We start from the raw sequence: 20,765 nt of genomic DNA on the forward strand, positions 1-20,765 counted from the left end.
CTATGGACACAATCAGACAAAATGAAGTAAAATAAACAACTAATTGTCTGTTTTCGATATTTTAATGACACTAGTTTGAAATAAGACATGAACACATCCACCGCCATAAACGGCTTACGACGGGTTTGCTGATCATGCGAATTCCGCCAATCCACGGCGTACGATATTATTGATCATATTTCATTTTTCCGCCATGGTATTCATAATTCCGCCACCCAGCCTCTGCTGAGACAGTGGGACTCGGCACAACCGTGCAACGCTTCAATACCGCCGCCTGGTGGATGATCGGGCGAGTTAAAACCGGAAATGGATCTCTGGTGATCTCGGTGCATCTCGGAAAGCCGTCCGGCAGGCACATATTGTTGCGGGACTCTAGACACACATCCGTGTATATGGATCGCTGCCATAACTCAATAATCAATATGATTTGGGCATTTATTGCGCCATACAAACCGGAAATGGATCTAGTCGATCGACATCAAATAAGTGGGATATTTTTCCTCCAGTCTCATCGGCGAACTACCCATACTACATAAAGCATTTACTGACAATCACGGAATTATAAACGACCCCCCCCCCCCTTTCATCCGCTCATGATGAGTCATAACGTTTAGGATCGTATTCAGTTGGATTTTTTAATATAGCGTGTATCGCGAATAAACTGCAATCGATAATCTATATTATGCGTTTAGGCCTATAACTAGCGTTCTAGGAATTACTGCAGAAAATGATAAAAACATACTTATATTCTAGACGGTATTTTCGTATGAATATATGAATGAAAAAGTATAACGTTCCTACATCCTGAACGATAGATAATCGATGTTGAATGGGCCATAGTAATGTCAATTTAGCAATACAATTTAAAAAGTTATAGCCCTGCAAAGAAGGTGAACATCTCCATAGGCTTAGACTGGTGGCAGTGATCATACATTGATGGATAGAGGAAGCAAAATATAACAAAATTTCAATAAGCAAAAAGGCGATTTTGGGGGTACTGTCCCACCTTAATTCAGTCATAAATGTCTTGTTGTGAAATGGTAATATCATAGGTATAATGTTTTTCAGCCTCGGAAGTATCTTTTGTTTTAATATAAGTGTTTTAGGTCACCCTCTCTGAGCACAGCCTCTTTTCACTCAGCTAGATGTGACTGATGGGCCAATCAGAGTAACCCGTGTGTATTATATATTCGGAGGAAGCAGATTGGATATCTGAAATGGCTTGATTCTGTTGATATCCAGAGGGATATACATCAAAGGGCTTTAGTCGTCATTTTCACAACAACAGTTCTAACATTTGGGGTAATGTTACCTGTAAACAAAATGCAATGTGATTGAAAAACAAGATTTTTATTGTACCGTATCTTTAGATATCATAGTGGAGAGAGAACAGAGAGATGCAAGATCCTGTCAGTGCTCCAGCTAGTAGTGTTGTTCTAACGTTTGTATTCACTCATTATTCCACCAGAGGGCAGCGTTGCCATCAGCTTGGTGTTGTAGAGATTCTCAAAAACAGAAATGGCATAGTCAAGGGGTACTGCTGCCAGCAGCTTGGCATATGGCAGGTAAACTGCTGAGCTGCTATAAAAATGATTGGTGTCTGCTATAATATTGTTTATTAATTTGTGTTTTTTTCATGCTCAATGTTGTTTTCTTGCAAGATATGTAATTGTGTAAATAACGCTGATAACAAAAGGCACACAACCATAATATTAATCCGTCCTACTTCCTATGTGAAAATAGTTTTGAGGTTACAATAATCTCCCTCAGATCTTCTAAACAACAGACATGTAATCAAACAGTCTACGAGACCATTTGTGTTCAGATTAACAATACCAATGACAAGAGGCCGCTCACAAAAGGTGGAGCAGAACAACAACCCCTTGCATTACGCAACAGAGACGAAGGAAGCCTTATTGAACAGCTAGGAGCTCCACTGTCACTTAATGCTTAGTGTTCTCACACACGACGGCTGAGCAGGGGTGTACCTACATACAGATGGTGCATGGGGTCAAACTGCCCCTGGGCCCCTGGTGATAGTGTGGCCCAAAGAAAGGTCACGTCATCAACACTATCAACAGACAATTATATTTACGGTTCCCGGCAAACATTCTTGCCTCCAGGTCATTGCGATCCAGCTCCACCAGTGAAGGGACGCATCACTGCACCATCTTAGATTTTCAAAGGTGTTTTTTATCTAAAATCCTTCTTGCCACTTTCAAATTTGTGTTCACAGGAAAGTGGAATCATGTAAAATTGGTACTTATTATTCATTATTATTATTACAATCCAGTTTGTGGTGTGGAGAGGCTCAGGTGCAGGGAGGGGAGGTTGGGGGAGGGCTTGTGAGTCACTGACAGGGACATTTATCAACACACTCTCTCTCTCTCTCTCTCTCTCTCTCTCTCTCTCTCTCTCTCTCTCTCTCTCTCTCTCTCTCTCTCTCTCTCTCTCTCACATGCACACACACACACAGACACACACACACACACAAACGTAATTCATATATTATCTCTCCCCCTCTCTCTCTGTCTCTTTCTTTCTATCACACATGCACACACACGACACATAGCCTTCACTCATATATCTCTCCCCCTCTCCGTCTCTCTTTCTATCACATGCACACACAATCGCATACACATAGCCGTACACACACAGACATAAGACACATAGCCTTCATCTTCTACACACACACATAGCCTTCTATCTATGCCATTCTCTTACAGTCTGTACATCATATCTATATCTCTATTATGTACATCAACGCTCCATTTATTTGATCTACTATCATGTATAAATACTTCTATAGAGAACTAGGCTATATCTCCATTGCTGTAAGCTAGGTCAAATTAATCATTAGTCAAATAAGTCACCTATACCTGTTGCTAACTCTACAGTACCTCCTACTGACACACATCACCTTGATCTTAACAGTACACATAGCATGATGTTGAATTAAATATATTGTAATTAAATATCATAAATACATTTTTCAAATTATTATTATGGTTGTTGAAGATATTTGATCGAAATAAACGTGTATGTTAAACATACAAGTATATGTACAATACAATACAATACAATACTACCATCTTGGTTTAAACTATTGTTAAAATGGGTTTAATATTGGTTTTAAATCATTAAACTAAGATTCACTAAACAGGTTTGAATTTGAATTGTGCAACATAGATGCGGCTAATTCAAAATCTGGATTTACTCATTCTACTAATCTCTGATTACAACTAATTTGAGATAGAATTAGACCCAGTTGGTGTGACCACACCTAAATAGTCCTTAAATCATTAACGGGTCGCTCGATCACAGCTGGTCTTCTCACCGTGGAAGTACTGGCCCTGTGGGCAGTTGCCAAGAGGGCACTGTCCGTGGAGGGGCCGTCCCCCGTGGAGGCACAGGTCGCAGTCGGTGGCCCGCGGCCCGTGGCATGATTGGCAGGACCCGTGCAGGACTGGCAGTGCCACCCCACAGGCTCACTGAAGGTCTGTTGGGGCACTGTTTCACACAGTCACCACCTGGAGGGACAGGAGAGGGAGACAATAGTAACCCTTCGTGGTACAGCTGAGGATCCTTCTTACGTAAGCCGTTGGAATCAACCAAACGATCAAAGTATTTATTATCAAAACAATCAGAGAGCTTATTGTCACATTACAGGACCTATGTCCAATACATGACCTATACCTACTCTTACTAGTTATAGCGCTGGCCAGTATGACTTACTACCAGTGTCTTTATACCTATATCACTGTACAATACTACAACTCTGTACATCATCTGATTAGCACTATTACTCAGTAGTAATTTATATATTTTGTATCCAGTTTAATCTCCTGTACATTGTATATTACTATTGCCCTACTGTTACATTTGCCTCTTTTCGTTGTCCTGTACTTGTGCTGTATTATGACAATACATTTTAATCTAATCTAATCATTTGAGAAGTAAATATTATAATTGCATGCATTCATTTTCAACAGCCAAGCAGTGTTTTGATAAGTACAATTGAGCTTGTACTGGAACCCCCCCAAAAATTATAAACTGATTCAGATGTAGTCTCTCTATCTCTCAATTTACTGCATTGCCTCTCTCTCACAATCCTCTCTTGTATTGGTCGTCTCCTCTATCTGCCCTCCTCTCTCTATCTGCCCTCTCTCTCCTCTCTCTCTCTCTTCTCTCTCTCTCTCTCTATCTGCCCTCTCTCTCTCTCTCTCTCTCTCTCTCTCTCATCTCTCTCTCTCTCTCTCTCTCTCTCTCCTCTCCTCTCTCTCTCTCTCTCTCTCTCTCTCTCTCCTCTCTCTCTCTCTCTCTCTCTCATCTCTCTCCTCTCTCTCTCTCTCTCTCTTCTCTCTCTCTCTCTCTCTCTCTCTCTCTCTCTCTCTCTCTCTCTCTCTCTCTCTCTCTCTCTCTCTCTTCTCTCATCTCTCTCTCTCTCTCTCTCTCTCTCTCTCTCCAACATTCCATCAAGCTGCCCAGCCATGAAGCAATGTCCCACATCATTTGAAACAGGACCTGGGTCTATCATTGGCACTTGGGAGGAGAGAAAAAGATTATCGTCACATTACAGGACCTACGCCCAATACAGTGTCACCAAAGGTCCATGAAATATACAGTATGCTTAGAGCACACTCGTTGTTGTATATTTTGCAGCACAAAATAACATACTGTAAACATAAATTGTACATATGTATTGTCATTATACAGCACAAGTACAGTACAACAAAAAAAAAAGGTTTGGCATCTAACAAATGTAACAGTAAAATGCAATAGCAATACACACTGTACAGGTGATTAAACTGGATATAAAATATATATGGGCAATACTGAGTAAAAGTACTAATAGATGTACAGTGTTATACAGTAGTATTATTATGCACAGTGATACAGGTATAAGGACACTATTGTAGTGGGTGCTATGGACATAATTCACCATTAGATTGTTTTGATGTATTGATGGGGCACTGTCACTTTAATGGGGTTTGGGCTTAGAGAAGACGCGCTGGTGGAATGTCATTCATAAAAGGTTTTGGTGACGAGGAGCTGTCAGAGTTTAGCACGGCATAGATCTGACAGCTGTCACTTGTGCTAAGAAGATAATAAACGACACACTACTTGGTGTTGTCGCAAGATAGAAATGGTGCTTTCCGACGATTTCTACATTGGTGACCCTGACGTGATGAAGACGCTTCCGCGGCAACATGTCTACGAACGCAGTTTCACTGAAATTACCTGAGTTCTGGGAGTCGTCAGCCTCGGCATGGTTTGCGCAAACGGAGGCACAGTTCGAGCTGCGTGAGATTACCTCGGATACCACAAGATATTATTATGTGGTGTCAGCCCTGGGAAGTTCGACAGCTAGCAGAGTGGTGAGCCTCCTCAAGAACCCTCCGGCTCGAGATAAATATCTCACGATCAAGTCTCATCTGTTAAAGACATTCGAACTTTCCGATACCGAGCGGGCCAGCCAGTTGTTTTCTTTGCAAGGGCTCGGTGATAGCAAGCCATCGGAGCTCATGGATAGGATGCTGGATTTATTGGGAGAGCACAAGCCTGATTTCCTTTTCATGCAACTTTTCCTGCGTCAGCTGCCTTCTCCGGTTCGGGCCGCTCTGGCCAACACCACTATAGACGATTGCCGCGCTCTGGCCGAGGAGGCTGATACGTTTTTTTTGGCTGGTCAACAGCACTGTGCAGCGGCAGTTTTCCCAACCCAAGCCTTTGTTTCACCGCCGGGAGACTGGAACTTCACCGCCGCAGCGACAGCCCCTCGCCAGCAGCGTGACGCGGACGCGGGGCTGTGTTTTTATCATGCACGGTTTGGACCTAAAGCCAAGCAGTGCCGCCCGCCGTGCAGCTTCAATGTCCGGGAAATGCCCGGGCCGGCGCTCATTTCGCTGACGTTCGGTGTCTGAGCCATGGTCCGCCCGTCAACAGCGACAGCTCTCATATGTCTCAGAGTTCACTACTGACATTCAACATGTGGCAGGTAAAGCAAACCTTGTCGCAGACTGCCTCTCACGGGCTGTAGTGGGCGCCATCCACTTGGGGCTGGATTACACCGGTATGGCGGCGGACCAGGCTACCGACCCTGAAGTGCAAGATTTCAGGTCAGCCACCTCAAGCCTGCGGTTAGAGGATGTGGTTTTTGACAGCGCTGGCACCACACTCCTGTGTGATGTCTCTATGGGGCAGGCCCGCCCCATCGTTCCCACAGGATGGAGGCGGCGTGTTTATGACGCTGTTCACGGCCTCTCCCACCCGGGAAAGAAACCTACGCAGAGGCTAGTGTCCGCCAAGTTTGTCTGGCCTGGGCTTAGAAAAGATGTAAGAGACTGGGCTGACTCCTGTTTGGAGTGCCAGCGCGCTAAAGTGTACCGTCACACCAAGGCCCCCCTGCAGCACTTCCCTGTACCTGAAAGGAGGTTCGACCACGTGAACGTTGACCTAGTGGGCCCCCTGCCCCCCTCACACGGCTTCAGTTACCTCGTTACTATGGTAGACAGGACTACCCGTTGGCCAGAGGCAGTTCCACTGTCAGGCACGACGTCCGCCGAGGTGGCCAGAGCCTTTATTGGAACCTGGGTCACCCGGTTTGGCACTCCAGCCGACCTCTCTTCAGACCGGGGCCCACAGTTCACGTCCGAGCTCTGGAACACGGTCGCCAAGAGCCTGGGCATGAAGCTACACCGGACTGCGTCATACCACCCGCAGGCCAATGGGTTATGCGAGCGCTTTCACCGCTCAATGAAAGCAGCACTTCGGGCCAGCCTTACTGACAGCGGCTGGGTCGACCAGCTCCCGTGGGTCATGCTTGGTCTCAGGACGGCCCCCAAGGAAGACCTTCAGACCTCCTCGGCTGAGCTGGTTTACGGTCAGCCTCTGCGGATGCCAGGGGATTTCATCCCTAACATTACTGCCCCCTGGTGTGCAGCCCAGCGGCGGACAGCACTTCTGGAGAAGGCTAAGGTATTCACGCCGGTCCCCACCTCACAGCACGGCCTTCCCCGGTCGCACGTCCCTACAAGTCTGCAGTCAGCGGAATATGTTTTCATCCGTCACGATGCCCACCGGGACCCCTTGAAACCTCCATACGACGGTCCGTTCCGTGTCCAGGAGGCTGGAGACAAGTACTTTGTTGTGGACATGGGCGGGAAGCTGGAACACATTTCCATAGACCGCCTTATACCGGTCATACGGTCATTACCGGCTCATGTGGACTTGGGCAAACCTGTTGGACTGGCCCAGCCCCCACGGCGGGGACGACCCCCTACCTTGCCCCGTCTTCCGAGTAAGGCCTGCGAGACCCCCTCGCCACCTATCCTGTGCCCGAGTGGCCGTAGGGCCCTTAAGGTTTTCCCTACAGCGGCGCCGGCCGCTACAGGGGTCAGGCGGAGCCGTTATGGCAGGGTTCTCCGCCCTCCTGTTCATTGACTTCTTTTGTTATGATGAATTCTGGGGGGACGTATGTAGTGGGTGCTATGGACATAATTCACCATTAGATTGTTTTGATGTATTGATGGGGCACTGTCACTTTAATGGGGTTGGGCTTAGAGAAGACGCGCTGGTGGAATGTCATTCATAAAAGGTTTTGGTGACAAGGAGCTGTCAGAGTTTAGCACGGCATAGATCTGACAGCTGTCACTTGTGCTAAGAAGATAATAAACGACACACTACTTGGTGTTGTCGCAAGATAGAAATTGTGCGTCTCTCCTTTCCGACGATTTCTACACTATGGTAGTAAGTCATACTGGCTAGCGGTATAACTAGTAGGTAAGGGATATGTACAGATATAGATATAGTACATACAGGTGATAAAATAGTTGCTGAAGCTGCTACAAGCTTTCTGTAGATCTAAAATCTTACTGGCCCAGAAGCCACCAACACCCACCTTCTGTCCACCTCAATACCATCAGCTCTTATTTGCATACACCATATATTTACATATCTTCTGCTGGAGATTGCTGACATGGAAGTGATTTGCAATCCAAATGAAGTACCCAGTGCCAGGGTTTGTCTTTAACCATATTAGTGATTGATTACCTTCACGTGTATCTGTACCAAGTACAACAAACTACATGCAGATGTCAATCCTCTGTAGTGCGTACGTATCCTTGTGTAGACACCATCGGTTATCCTATTTTGCTGTAAGTAGGTTATTATAAAGCTGGTATACAAACATCTTGTTGAAAGTGCTGTTGAAAGTAACTTTTGATATCTCAACCTGGTATGAAAACATTGGGGTCCAGAATAAGAACAAACTGGCAAGGATCGTTAACATGGCCAGTAAAGTTATAGGGAAACAAAAACAATTATCTGAGTTATATGAACTCTGGAATAGAGACATGGCTCAGCAAATATTGTCTGATCCTTTGCATCCCCTTCATAGTGAGTTTGACAAGCTTCCATCTGGAAGGCGATATCGAGTTCCCCTAGCCCCCCAAAAACATATTTTTCATTCCACATGCCATTGCTCCGATTCATTCTTAGCTTTTCATTTTAACCATGCTGGTTAGGTACGTGTTTGTGTTGTTGTTTTTCTTTTGTCTATGTATTGGGCTGTTTTGGGTCACTCACTCACTCACTCACTCACTCACTCACTCACTCACTCACTCACTCACTCACTCACTCACTCACTCACTCACTCACTCACTCACTCACTCACTCACTCACTCACTCACTCACTCACTCACTCACTCACTCACTCACTCTCTCTGTCTGTCTATCCATCTACTGTATCTAAAAAGTGTTTATTCTAGTGAGAGGTTCGGTACCGTTGAGGAAATGGCCGGTCTGGCAGGCCAGACAGAGAGTGTTGCTCCTGCAGTCGGTGCATGGTGCCGGGCAGAGGAGACACACGCCGCGCCCCTGGTCCTCGTAGGTACTCTGGGGGCAGTGCCTGCGACACTGGTGCCTGAAACTACAAATGTCCATTGAATTGAAAAATCAGTCTGCAAAATTGTATGGAAATGAAACTATGAAACTTCAACTTTGGACTATGTCTATCATTCTGCCCTCAGATGTATTACTGGTGACATACCCACCACTGTGTCCTTTATGAAAAGATTGGATGGCCTTCTCTGGTTGAAAGGCGTAACAATCATTGGTATTTGTTTATTCTTAAAGCCCTTATTGGTATGAAAAACGGCTTTTCCCTTTGACGCTTCCAACACCTGCCCTCCAACTGACATGTATTTTATTGTGACAACTAATAAACAAACTTGAAACTTGAACTAAAGTTGGAGGTTCTTCCAACACATGGAATGCCCTCCAACTGACTCTAAAATTGGAGGTTCTTCTTCTCTGGCTGCATTTAAAGGTATGATCTCAACCACTGTGTGTCAATTTGTAATGGTCTTAACAGATATTTATTGTTTATTCTTATTTGCTGTACCTATATGTATGAATCTACTGTTAACTGTGTCTTGTTTTGTAAGTTTGTCGTCACCATAAATTACGGTAACCTCAGTGTCTCGAGTTGAAATAAAGGTTTGAAATTAAATGAAAAATATATAGACAGGTGCGACAGGTGAGGTTGAGAATGAGATGCACTTTCTCCTACATTGAGAAAGAATGAACATTTTAAAATGTACAGAAAGAATTCCCAACTGTTCTCTGTTATTCTCTATTTTACTTACTTTCTTCTTACTGTATGTATGCACACTCTCAGGGGCTCATACAGAAACAAGCATTTCATCATAAAGTATTCTGTATTTTGTTGTGACTAATAATAAACAAACTAGAAACTTGAACTCGAACTAAGAGAGGAGGAACAAACGCAAGTCCTCCTTGGGGAGGGAGCCACTGCTGGACTAGCTGCCTAGTATGTGTCAGCAGGCCATAGCCTGAGATGTGACTTAATGTTTATTTATATATTCTCATGTAATCAACCAGTTATACTTTTTTATGCACTCTTCTTCAGTTCTTTGTGAGCTAAATCAGGGGTTCCCAAAGTCGGGGTCGCGAGCCGCCGCAGGGCGGGGGGGTCGCCAGATGATTAAAAAAAATTATAAAAAAATGTCAATGTTTTATTTATTTTATTATATATTTTGTATGCAGTCAGGCCACTGAACTTAGAAGCAGGCCAGGCCAGTGTTTCTAGTTGCACCAGCGCAATAGTTAGATAACCTAGGAGACAGGAACAACCAGGAGATCACTGCAACTCACACAAGTTGGAGAACTATCTCTCTCTCTCTCTCTCTTGCTCTCACACACACACAAAGGGAGCCGCATGTGATTGGTGGAGGCGGGACCCTTACAAAAAAATGCTAATCATTGACACATGCTAGCCTGTAATAATCCCCCCCAGAAAAATCTACTTTGCATTTGATATATTGCAAATATATGCCATCACACACACTGGCATTTAAAGGGTTAGAATTATAAAATGAATATGTGGTGTTATGATCAGGGCTGAAGTTGAATAAAAATCCAAAAAATCTGTGTTGTTGCTAATCATACATGCTAGCCTGTTTTTTAACAATAATTTGTGATGCCATCACAAACACTGGCATTTTAAGGGTACAAATAAAAGAATTCCTGCACCAGAATGCAGGAAATTAAGTTTTTGTAACAAAACATTTCCTGGTGGGGGACCCCCAGACCCCTTGCTTAAAAAGTGACCTGACTGGGGCTATATTTTGCACTATATTTCCTGGCCTGAATGATTTCCCCAGTCCGGCCCGCGTCTATGCCAAATACAACGCAGTTCGGTTTCCGGGTTCCTCTGATTGGCCACTAAGCCCACGTGACCGCGCGCTAGCACGCCCCCCTTATCGCCCACTGCCGCGCTGTGAAGCGGAAGAGCCAGTGGGGCGACGCGAGGCGCCAGCTCCAGCAGCAGCGGCCGTCTTCTCTCCGAGAGTACGGCGCAATACACACAATTGTTAAGGGGATGCAGACCAGAGAAAGACGTTTGTCTTGTTTACATCAGGGTCCCCCATTTTCAATTCATATCGACATTTATGACATACACAACATACATGACAGCTTTGGCTGTTTGTACGATGAAACAAAGAACTTCTAAGATATACATTAACTTGGATTTCAGTGATATTCAGCGGTTATGTCAGTGTTCTTAAAAGCTTGTAGTTGTGCATGTCATAAAAAAACAAACTCGCATCATTTGGGTATTTCTGAATGTTTTGGCATATGAGTCTATATAGGATGCATTTTTGTGTAATTGTTTGATCATAATACAGGACTAAGGAACATGGTATTTTTTATTTCAAATTATATATATAGGACTATGTATAAAGAAACCATTTCTTCTTTCAGAAAGGCTGATATAAAGCTAATGTTTTGTGTAATTGTTATACTCATTGAGGACCATTACATTTGTAGTATTAATCGTAGAATCATATCATATCAGTACCTTCAATAAAGAGTAGATCTGACTACTTTACTGAATTAACAATTACTGTGAATATCTCCAAACCACGCTCACAAACATTGAGTAACAATACCTTGGATGATGTAACTGATATGGATATTAGTCGCGCTACTGGAGAAAAAGACGCTGGTACCCTTGACAGTTAAAAAAAATAAATCACTTTATTCATTCCAGATGTAGCTTATTTTTCCAATTCCTGCCTGAACATTCAAGACATGCTGTATTGCGTGGGGCTTTTAGAGAGGAAGATCCGTAGGACATCACAACGTCGATTCCTGAACGCAACCTCTTTGATATAGCTAGAGGAGAGATTACACCCATGCAGCCTCGAGTGTCGTGTGCAGTGTAAACAAACATTGTTTATGAGAACACATCCAAAGGGAACACAGTTTCTTGAGTCTGGCGTTGTTGAACGAGCCGCCTCAGAAGAAGACGGCCGCTGCTGCTGAAACCACCGCCGGCGCCTCGCATCGCCCCGCTGGCTCTTCCGCTTCACAGCGCGGCAGTGGGCGATAAGGGGGGCGTGCTAGCGTGCGGTCACGTGGGCTTAGTGGCCAATCAGAGGAACCCGGAAACCGAACTGCGTTGTATTTGGAATAGACGCGTCCGGCCCTGGTTAAAAGCCTCCAATGCTTATTAGTGTGTGTGTGTTTGAACGTTTGCATGTTTCAACCATACATTTCCATTTATAAAAAATATATATATATATATATATTATTATTTTTTTTTATTTTTTTTACCTCCTATAATAGTGGGGGTCGCGGCTCTCTGACACCGTTATTTGGGGGTCGCGGCCTGAAAAGTTTGGGAACCCCTGAGCTAAATGATAATGAAATGACAGAACCACTCAAATCACAACATGGCTCTCCACCACCATGCAAATCTCACCTGGAGGTTCCACGCAGAACATGATTCCTCAGTGGTTCTGTGATTGTTAAGTTTGAAGAACCATTTTGAGCCAAATAACTACATGTGCTGTGTTTTGTTTTGATTGAATCATTCTACATTGTAATGTTCTGTAAACTGCTTAAGGAATATTGTTCATTTTTTACATTTATGCCAATAAAGCACCTTTGAATTTAATTGAATATCCAGTTGTGAAACTGGGGAAAGTTCTTTCTTTGTGCATGCAGGACAAAGCTACAGAGATCAAAGAACGTCTGAAATATATATAGCGTTTTTTAATAACTCTAGACGTCACTTTGAAAGCTTTCCAGCAAAAAGAGTTAATCACGTTGCCGAGGGCAATTTGTCACCAGACCAAGAGACTACAGGGGCATTGAAACCAGAGCAGTGACAGCGCACACCACATGTAAGAGTCTTAACGGGCACCGTGCAGGTCCACAGTCCACCTGCAGCTGTACGGCTGACTACAATACATTCCTCAGTCAAAAGGCCCACTCAATCAAACAGCGATAAGAACGACAAAGAGAGGTGGAAAGATGCGATATATGCCGGCGCTTTTGTTCAAGTCTATCGTGGCTCTATTCTTCTCGTGGAACATAGGGGTTAATTGGCGATGGCCTGGAGGCCAGAGAGGAACTTTCCTGACATGAACTCGTCCTATCTGTCCTCCGGGGGTTAATTTAACCTCCACACAGGAGACGGCTCTCAATGAGAAGTCTATAGCCTCGAGCAGAGAGTCGGAGGGCTCGAATTACAATGATGTCATACGTACACAAAAAAGAAAATCTATTCATGAACAAATCCCAGTTAGAAGGAGACCGACTCTGCTATTCCTCCTCCAGATGAAACAATCTGCTGCCACCCTTCCTGCGTCCTTTTAACCCTTTCACTACCACACTACAGAAGGTTAACCTTTCACTACCACACTACAGACGGTTAACCGTCTGTACATTTACATTTACATTTTGTCATTTAGCTGACGCTTTTATTTGTTGAGTGCTACAGTGTAGGTTAGTATATTAGGACAAGTGCATGACAGTACGTTTAGTTAGGGTTCGTTTTTTCTTTTTTTGGTAGTGTTGTCTGTAGTGTGGTAGTGAAAGGGTTTACCTTCTGTAGTGTGGTAGTGAAAGGGTTAAAGGAGAGAGCCAGAGCGCTGGCACCGCCCCATGCTGCTGTGTTGCCGTGGCGTCGGTGTTGGGATGCACTGGTTGTTTGAGGAGGAACAGCTGGAGTTGCCACACTGCATCCATCACCCCCCTCACAGGAGACCAGGTCCCGTCTCTCTGGCCCGCTGAGACAACACACTGGAGACCAGGTCCTGTCTCTCTGGCCCACGGAGACAACACACTGGAGACCAGGTCCCGTCTCTCTGACCCGCTGAGACAACACACTGGAGACCAGGTCCTGTCTCTCTGGCCCGCTGAGACAACACACTGGAGACCAGGTCCTGTCTCTCTGGCCCAGAGACAACACACTGGAGACCAGGTCCTGTCTCTCTGGCCCGCTGAGACAACACACTGGAGACCAGGTCCTGTCTCTCTGGCCCGCTGAGACAACACACTGGAGACCAGGTCCTGTCTCTCTGGCCCAGAGACAACACACTGGAGACCAGGTCCTGTCTCTCTGGCCCACGGAGACAACACACTGGAGACCAGGTCCTGTCTCTCTGGCCCACGGAGACAACACACTGGAGACCAGGTCCTGTCTCTCTGGCCCGCTGAGACAACACACTGGAGACCAGGTCCTGTCTCTCTGGCCCGCTGAGACAACACACTGGAGACCAGGTCCTGTCTCTCTGGCCCACGGAGACAACACACTGGAGACCAGGTCCTGTCTCTCTGGCCCGCTGAGACAACACACTGGAGACCAGGTCCTGTCTCTCTGGCCCGCTGAGACAACACACTGGAGACCAGGTCCTGTCTCTCTGGCCCACGGAGACAACACACTGGAGACCAGGTCCTGTCTCTCTGGCCCACGGAGACAACACACTGGAGACCAGGTCCTGTCTCTCTGGCCCACGGAGACAACACACTGGAGACCAGGTCCTGTCTCTCTGGCCCAGAGACAACACACTGGAGACCAGGTCCTGTCTCTCTGGCCCTGAGACAACACACTGGAGACCAGGTCCTGTCTCTCTGGCCCACGGAGACAACACACTGGAGACCAGGTCCTGTCTCTCTGGCCCAGAGACAACACACTGGAGACCAGGTCCTGTCTCTCTGGCCCCGAGACAACACACTGGAGACCAGGTCCTGTCTCTCTGGCCCCGAGACAACACACTGGAGACCAGGTCCTGTCTCTCTGGCCCTGAGACAACACACTGGAGACCAGGCCCCGTATCTCTGGCCCGCAAAGACAACACACTGGCCAAGGAACCTTAAGAATCCTACTGTGTAAATATTAGACAATTCTTTCACCTAGGAGAGCAGAGCGGCATTTCCTGCTCCACTTTCGTTTTAAGACGTTTGGGTATATATTGATGGCAAGTTAGGGAGGATTTTCTTGGTTAGACCTACTCAACCATTTAGAAAATGAATGAACACAAAGCTATTGATTGACTTCTGGGGCGATTAATCCAGATAAAACTATTATTGTGCCGCAAGTAACGTCTGGTAACTTGTAGAAGATAACAGAAAGGCAGTCTGTGGTAACTTGTAGAAGATAACAGAAAGGCGGTCTTTAGTAACGTGTAGAAGATAACAGTCTTTGGTCGAGAAGAAAAGTTAAACAAATTCAGTTGTCGGCATATGATGTTCTCATTTTTATTTTTTATTTTTTTGTAGTGTGGTAGTGAAAGGTTAACCTTCTGTAGTGTGGTAGTGAAAGGTTAACCTTCTGTAGTGTGGTAGTGAAAGGTTAACCTTCTGTAGTGTGGTAGTGAAAGGGTTAACCGTCTCAAGCATCAGATTTCAACCCAGTTGCAGATTCTACAGTTGGGACGTCAACGTCAACAACATGTGAGTTTATTATGGAAGCATGGTGATGCAGACTCAGTGACGCTTGTGATGGACCAACACCTCATTAAGACTCCTTTTCCCGGGCGGCTAGGTGGTGTAGTGGGCAAGGCGCTCGCCATCAACGCTGGAGACGCTGGGTTCGAATCCAGGTCTTGGCTTTGCTATCAGCTTGGCTGGTCGTTCATACTAACACAATTGGCAGTGTTAGGGGTGGGAAAGCTGGTGGGTGGGTCCTGGGCGTTGTGGACAGCGACCCCTACAGTTCGGTCGGGGCGCCTGCACAGCGAGGGTAGGATCTGGAGGGAGGTAGTTTTTCCACACGTTACACTCTCCCGGTGAGAATCTGCGCTGCCAGGCCGGCTGCCGGCTGGCTGCACATGTGACAGTTTCCGGCCTCCCGGACCAACAGTAGGGGGGAGTGCGCAACAACCAGGAAGGGGGTTGGGAATTGGCATAACGACTAACAGTGGGATGGGAGAAAAATCGGAAAAAGGAGGGGGGAAAAAGATAATAAAAAAATAATAATAAAAAATACTCCTTTTCCATTGTTAAATGGATTAATCGATTGTACTGAGACCTTGGAATGTCTCACTTACTAATGTAATGACTCATCCAAATCCACTATTGTATGAGGAAACAAATGAAAAAAACACTGCACGCAACATTTGGTAGAATGCAAATCTACCCGGGCGCAAAAGGGAAGATTGAGTGTCTCACAGCACCTGTGTAACAAACAACAAAAGGGCTGCGTCTGCAGACGAGGCAGTGGACTCTCCCTTAGCTGCCCTCTGCTGTGACTCACATGGCTAGAAGAACCCAAGATCGATGCTGCAGCCCACACAGTCACACCTGCTCCTATATCTCTCTCTAGTCTCACATTGCCAGACCTATCTCCACACTACATTTCATCTCTATCTCTCTCTCTCTCTCTCTCTCTCTCTCTCTCTCTCTCTCTCTCTCTCTCTCTCTCTCTCTCTCTCTCTCTCTCCCCCCCCCTCACGCAAATACATACAGACACACACTGCGCGAGGCGTCTCTATGAAGCAAACTTCTGTTCTACGCTCAAACTAAGGCTCGGGTGACAGTGCTTGACTGGTAGAGGTGGGTAACCTGATTCGCACAGAACCGGGAGGCCTAAACACAGGGGAGAGTCACACAATCGGGGGTCTGTTCTAGCTCTGTGGCCTGTGTTCTGCTGGGTTCGAGCAATAAAATGAAGAAATGAATAAACAGGACTATGAAATACAACTGAAATGTGCTTTGAGTGGCTATAATGGGTAGATAAATAAAAATCTACAGATTATGTGGCATGTTTCTAGGAGGCAACATTACCCTGTACACATTTCTTTGCTGCAAAACTCTGAACTCTGATTTTAGTGTAGCAATGACAAATCCGCTACAGATGGCTGCAGATAAAAAACTCAATTAGAGGACACAAATTATTCATAGGGTACATTTATAATGTGCAATATTCAACATCTCTGCGATTTGGAAGGAATATAAAAATAAGTCGAAGAGCGTTGCTGGCAATCTCTATTTTGTACACAGACAAAGATACATCTCCTTGAGTTAAACCTTCAGCATTTAAAAAATGATCCTTCAGACCGCGAGTGACTCTACAGCAGACAAAATCGGAGGCCAGAGGACAACGGAGGAGATTCATGAATCTTAAAAAAAGAAAACGAGTAGACTCACAGAAAGTAACCTTCAACGCAGCTGTTGCAGATCTCGGGGTCTTCTGTGTAGAGATACAAGGAAAATGCGATTAGCTTTAAGTTGAGATGATGACCATGATTCAAACTACCATATAAGCATATCCATCATACAAATGCTTATCCTGGGGAGCAATCAATCATGTAATAATTACCCTATAATGCTGTGTGTTATAGTGTGCATCATCAACATTACCAATCTCTATAATTAATCATCATCAGCTAGACAGAAGACCATATGGCCCCGTAAGGGCACAGAGGGTAGGATGCTATTTCCTGTACCTGTAGAACACGTTTTACAGCCTATCTCACAGTCAATACACTCTCCTGTGTCGGGATCCTGCACCTGCCCTGAAACACAAGAGACACAGAATCCAGTGAGACCCCGCCAACCACAACAGGCATCAGTCCCAGCATGCGACCACAACAAACAGCTGTCTCTCTTTAAATCCCAGCCAAATTAGAGGGAGTCTGTCACTCACCTACGTCACAGTACGCTGTTTGGCAGAGCCCGTTCTGTAGCTTGTAGTGTTCCTTGCATTTGGCACATATGTGGGGGTCCGTGCAGAGCTCACAGTTGCCTATGCAGGGCAGGCAGGTGTAGTGACCCCTGTCAGGGTAGAGCCCTCTGGGGCAATGTGTCCGACAGCGACCTTGGTGTAGGAAGCGCTCCTGTCCGTCTTCATCTGCATAGGGGGGGCAGACGCACATAACATGTTAATGTACAGTAAAGCCTGCTCCACCTTTCCTTTATTTACCAGGGATCCATTAACCCTTTCAGGCGTATGATCTCACGTCTGTTGAGAACCAAACGTTATGAACTAAACGATGATGTTATAAAATGGCTACTGGCCGTCGAAAGCTATTTGGTGGTAAAACTTGATTGATTGATTGATTGATTGAACAGTTTATTAACAGATTGCAGAATGGGTACAGTACAGTACAGCTCAATACATACAATTGTTAAGGGGATGCAGACCAGAGAAAGTCTTTCGTCTTGTTTACATCAGGGTCCCCCATTTTCAATTCATCATAACATATATGACATACATGACATACAGATAGACAGTACTGCTACATCTATACATTTATGACATATCAGATTTGCAAATACAGTACTGTTTGTGATACAAAAAGTGTCCAGAAAAAGAGTGTATGTACATCTACTCTACAGTAGAATTTGGAGCAGACATGTCAAACAACTCACACCTGATAGGGTTAACTATATGACGCTCCTGTCGGGAAATTCTTCTTCCAAGCGTGGGTTCTTATGGGAGTGGGAATCAATGACCCCCTCATAACAAATAGCAGGACAAAGCCAAGTGGGCCTGACTACTGTCACGTGGGGCAGAAAGATACATTTCAGTATATGCTGCCAACTGTGAGAAAGTTCAATGCAAATGGCAACACTTACATGTGCTGCAGTGATCTGATTATAGGTGTACAATAAGCAATGAGACACATGTCTTGTGGCACAAAGACTGAATCAGTGCATGGCTATCAAATATGTATACACCAAGGATAGTACTATACGCATGATGAAATAATGTATGCCTATGCATTATTGAGAAGCATATAGTAGCAGAATGTATGTAAAGGCCACGCACATCATGAACCAACGTGACCTTGTATGTTGATGATATGACCTCATATGTTGATGGTATGACCTTGTGTGTTGATTGTATGACCGTGTGTGTTGATTGTATGACCTTTTATGTTGATGATTGAAGGTGTATTGAAGGTATGGCCTCATATGTTGATAGTATGTCGTTGTATGTTTATGGTATGCCCTCATATGTTGATGGCATGACCGGGTATGTTGATGGTATGACCTATAGTGACTGCCTATGTGAGGTCACTTCTTGACTTGATCCCAAGGTCCTTAGAAAAAAAGGTGTAGACAATAGACATTGACATCGCCTTGAAATTCAGTGACCACTGAATTGTTTAAATACACCAGTAAATGTTTACTTCCTCATCTGTGACTAAACCTTTGTAATATAGAAACCTTCACTGATCCCTCGCTGGTCACTGCTGTGACTAATAGAAGATGTAAACCAGGGCAACCATGGAGCAGATGAGAGCAGAGCAGAGCTGTGAACAGAGACTGTTTCCTGGCCCTCCTGGTTGAAGCTTTGCCACCTGCCACTAGCCAGAGTATGGTACCTGAGGCTCTTCTGAGAGTGGCTGACCTACAGTGCCGTTACTGTCACATCTGCTGAGACAGGGAGGTGAGGGGCCTCCAGCTTCAACTGGCCAGACTCTCTACCTAGACATCCACCTTATGGCAGTTCTATTATAATTTGTCATGAGAGAGAGAGAGAGAGAGAGAGAGAGAGAGAGAGAGAGAGAGAGAGAGAGAGAGAGAGAGAGAGAGAGAGAGAGAGAGAGAGAGAGAGACTCACAGGCGTAGCCCAGTGAACAGCAACAGTGGTAGTATTGCTAGCCCAGGGGGATATTTTCCCTTCTCTCTGCATAACAATGCCTCCTTTCTGACATGATCCGATTTCACTGGAAGTCCAGGAACTGACTGATCACACCTTTATTTCTGCTTCAAGGGATTTCAAAGTTGTCCTTTTGACCAAAGCACCACGTCAACAACATCTGCCTGTAAAAGTAATGATACAACTTGTGTGTCCAATTCTCTGTTGCGTAAAAAAGGTAAAAGTCAAACCAGGGGTGAATGATCCTCCTCTAATTCCTCAGCCTTTGAGCAACCTTGCGTTGGTAACCATTAAATAGCCCTGCTTTGAGGCGAGACCCTCTCCATCTTCTGGATTAATGAGTCAGTGACATGTCTTTGTTGGGATCTGGCAGCTGTGAAGCCACAATTCAGGACAGAAGAAGTGGGGGCTATTTACAAAGAATGCACTGAGATATAACTGCCCAGTGCTCATAACACTCAGGACATGTCAAACTGAACAGGGAGGAAAAGTGGAGCAACTGCATTTCATTCTGAAATAAATTGTCAACATATGGTCGTGGGAATTTGGCCCACTGTTAATGTATGCTGTATTTTCTGTATTTACTTGTGGCTGGCTAGTTGTCATCTGTTGCCCAATATGCTGTGAATGAAAATAAATGTATTAATACTAAAAATAAAAAGGGTCTGTTAATCCGACCCATTATGATTCACATACCATTTTAATTGGGTTAACGTCTAGCATAATAAAGAGTATATTAAAACATGTTATACACATCACACTCCTTTGTTTTAGTGTTTATCTGCTATGTTATGTGTAGTTTAACGGCTATTCTTCCTTACCGACTCCACAGGTAGTGCACTGAAAGAGCTCGTGCCCGTCGCACTCAGAACAGGTGGGATGGCAGACGACGCACTGGTTCTTCAACACAAACTGTCCACTCGGACAGGAGGACAGCGACGGCTTACATCGAATAAATCCGACACAGTGCAGGAAAATAAAGGCGGAGAAGGTCTTCATTGCTATTCCGAGGAGTCATTCGTGAGAAAGATAGACAGTCGGATGATCCCAAGGACGCGCAGTCCGTGATGCGGCAGGTACAGAGAGGGCGCTCCTGCTACTCTCAGCGCCACCAGCAGGCAGCGAGTGTACTGTAGGCAGTGGCACCAACTTGCTGGACGAGTTCGTGAAGCGAGACTCACTGGACAATGAGTGAACAGTGGAAGGCTTTGATAAGTCATCTCATCTGCGGGGAAACTAACCGCTTCACAAATATCTAGATAGATACACAGATAGATAAATAGATATATATATATATATTATAGATTATAGATAGATAACAGTAACACACACCCATATCATT

The 20,765-nt window shown here is 45.1% G+C and overlaps 1 protein-coding gene across 1 annotated transcript in view; it reads right to left on the reverse strand.

The window, feature by feature from the left end:
• The window catches only part of LOC311244757 (proprotein convertase subtilisin/kexin type 5-like), a 34,454-nt gene extending 14,010 nt beyond the window's left edge, over positions 1 to 20,444 (reverse strand). Inside the window, exons 1-6 of the mRNA XM_084334436.1 lie at positions 20,245 to 20,444; positions 17,462 to 17,665; positions 17,262 to 17,330; positions 16,963 to 17,005; positions 8,784 to 8,929; positions 3,338 to 3,530 (exon numbers count right to left, since the gene is read on the reverse strand). Of these exons, the coding sequence (XP_084190562.1) occupies positions 3,338 to 3,530; positions 8,784 to 8,929; positions 16,963 to 17,005; positions 17,262 to 17,330; positions 17,462 to 17,665; positions 20,245 to 20,422 (833 nt within the window). The 5' untranslated portion in view covers positions 20,423 to 20,444. The remainder of the gene's footprint in view (positions 1 to 3,337; positions 3,531 to 8,783; positions 8,930 to 16,962; positions 17,006 to 17,261; positions 17,331 to 17,461; positions 17,666 to 20,244) is intronic.
• Positions 20,445 to 20,765: the final 321 nt, after the last annotated feature.

The sequence above is a fragment of the Notolepis coatsorum genome (assembly GCF_963971535.1).
Source record: "Notolepis coatsorum genome assembly, chromosome: 18".
In the NCBI taxonomy this organism is placed as follows: Eukaryota; Metazoa; Chordata; class Actinopteri; order Aulopiformes; family Paralepididae; genus Notolepis; species Notolepis coatsorum.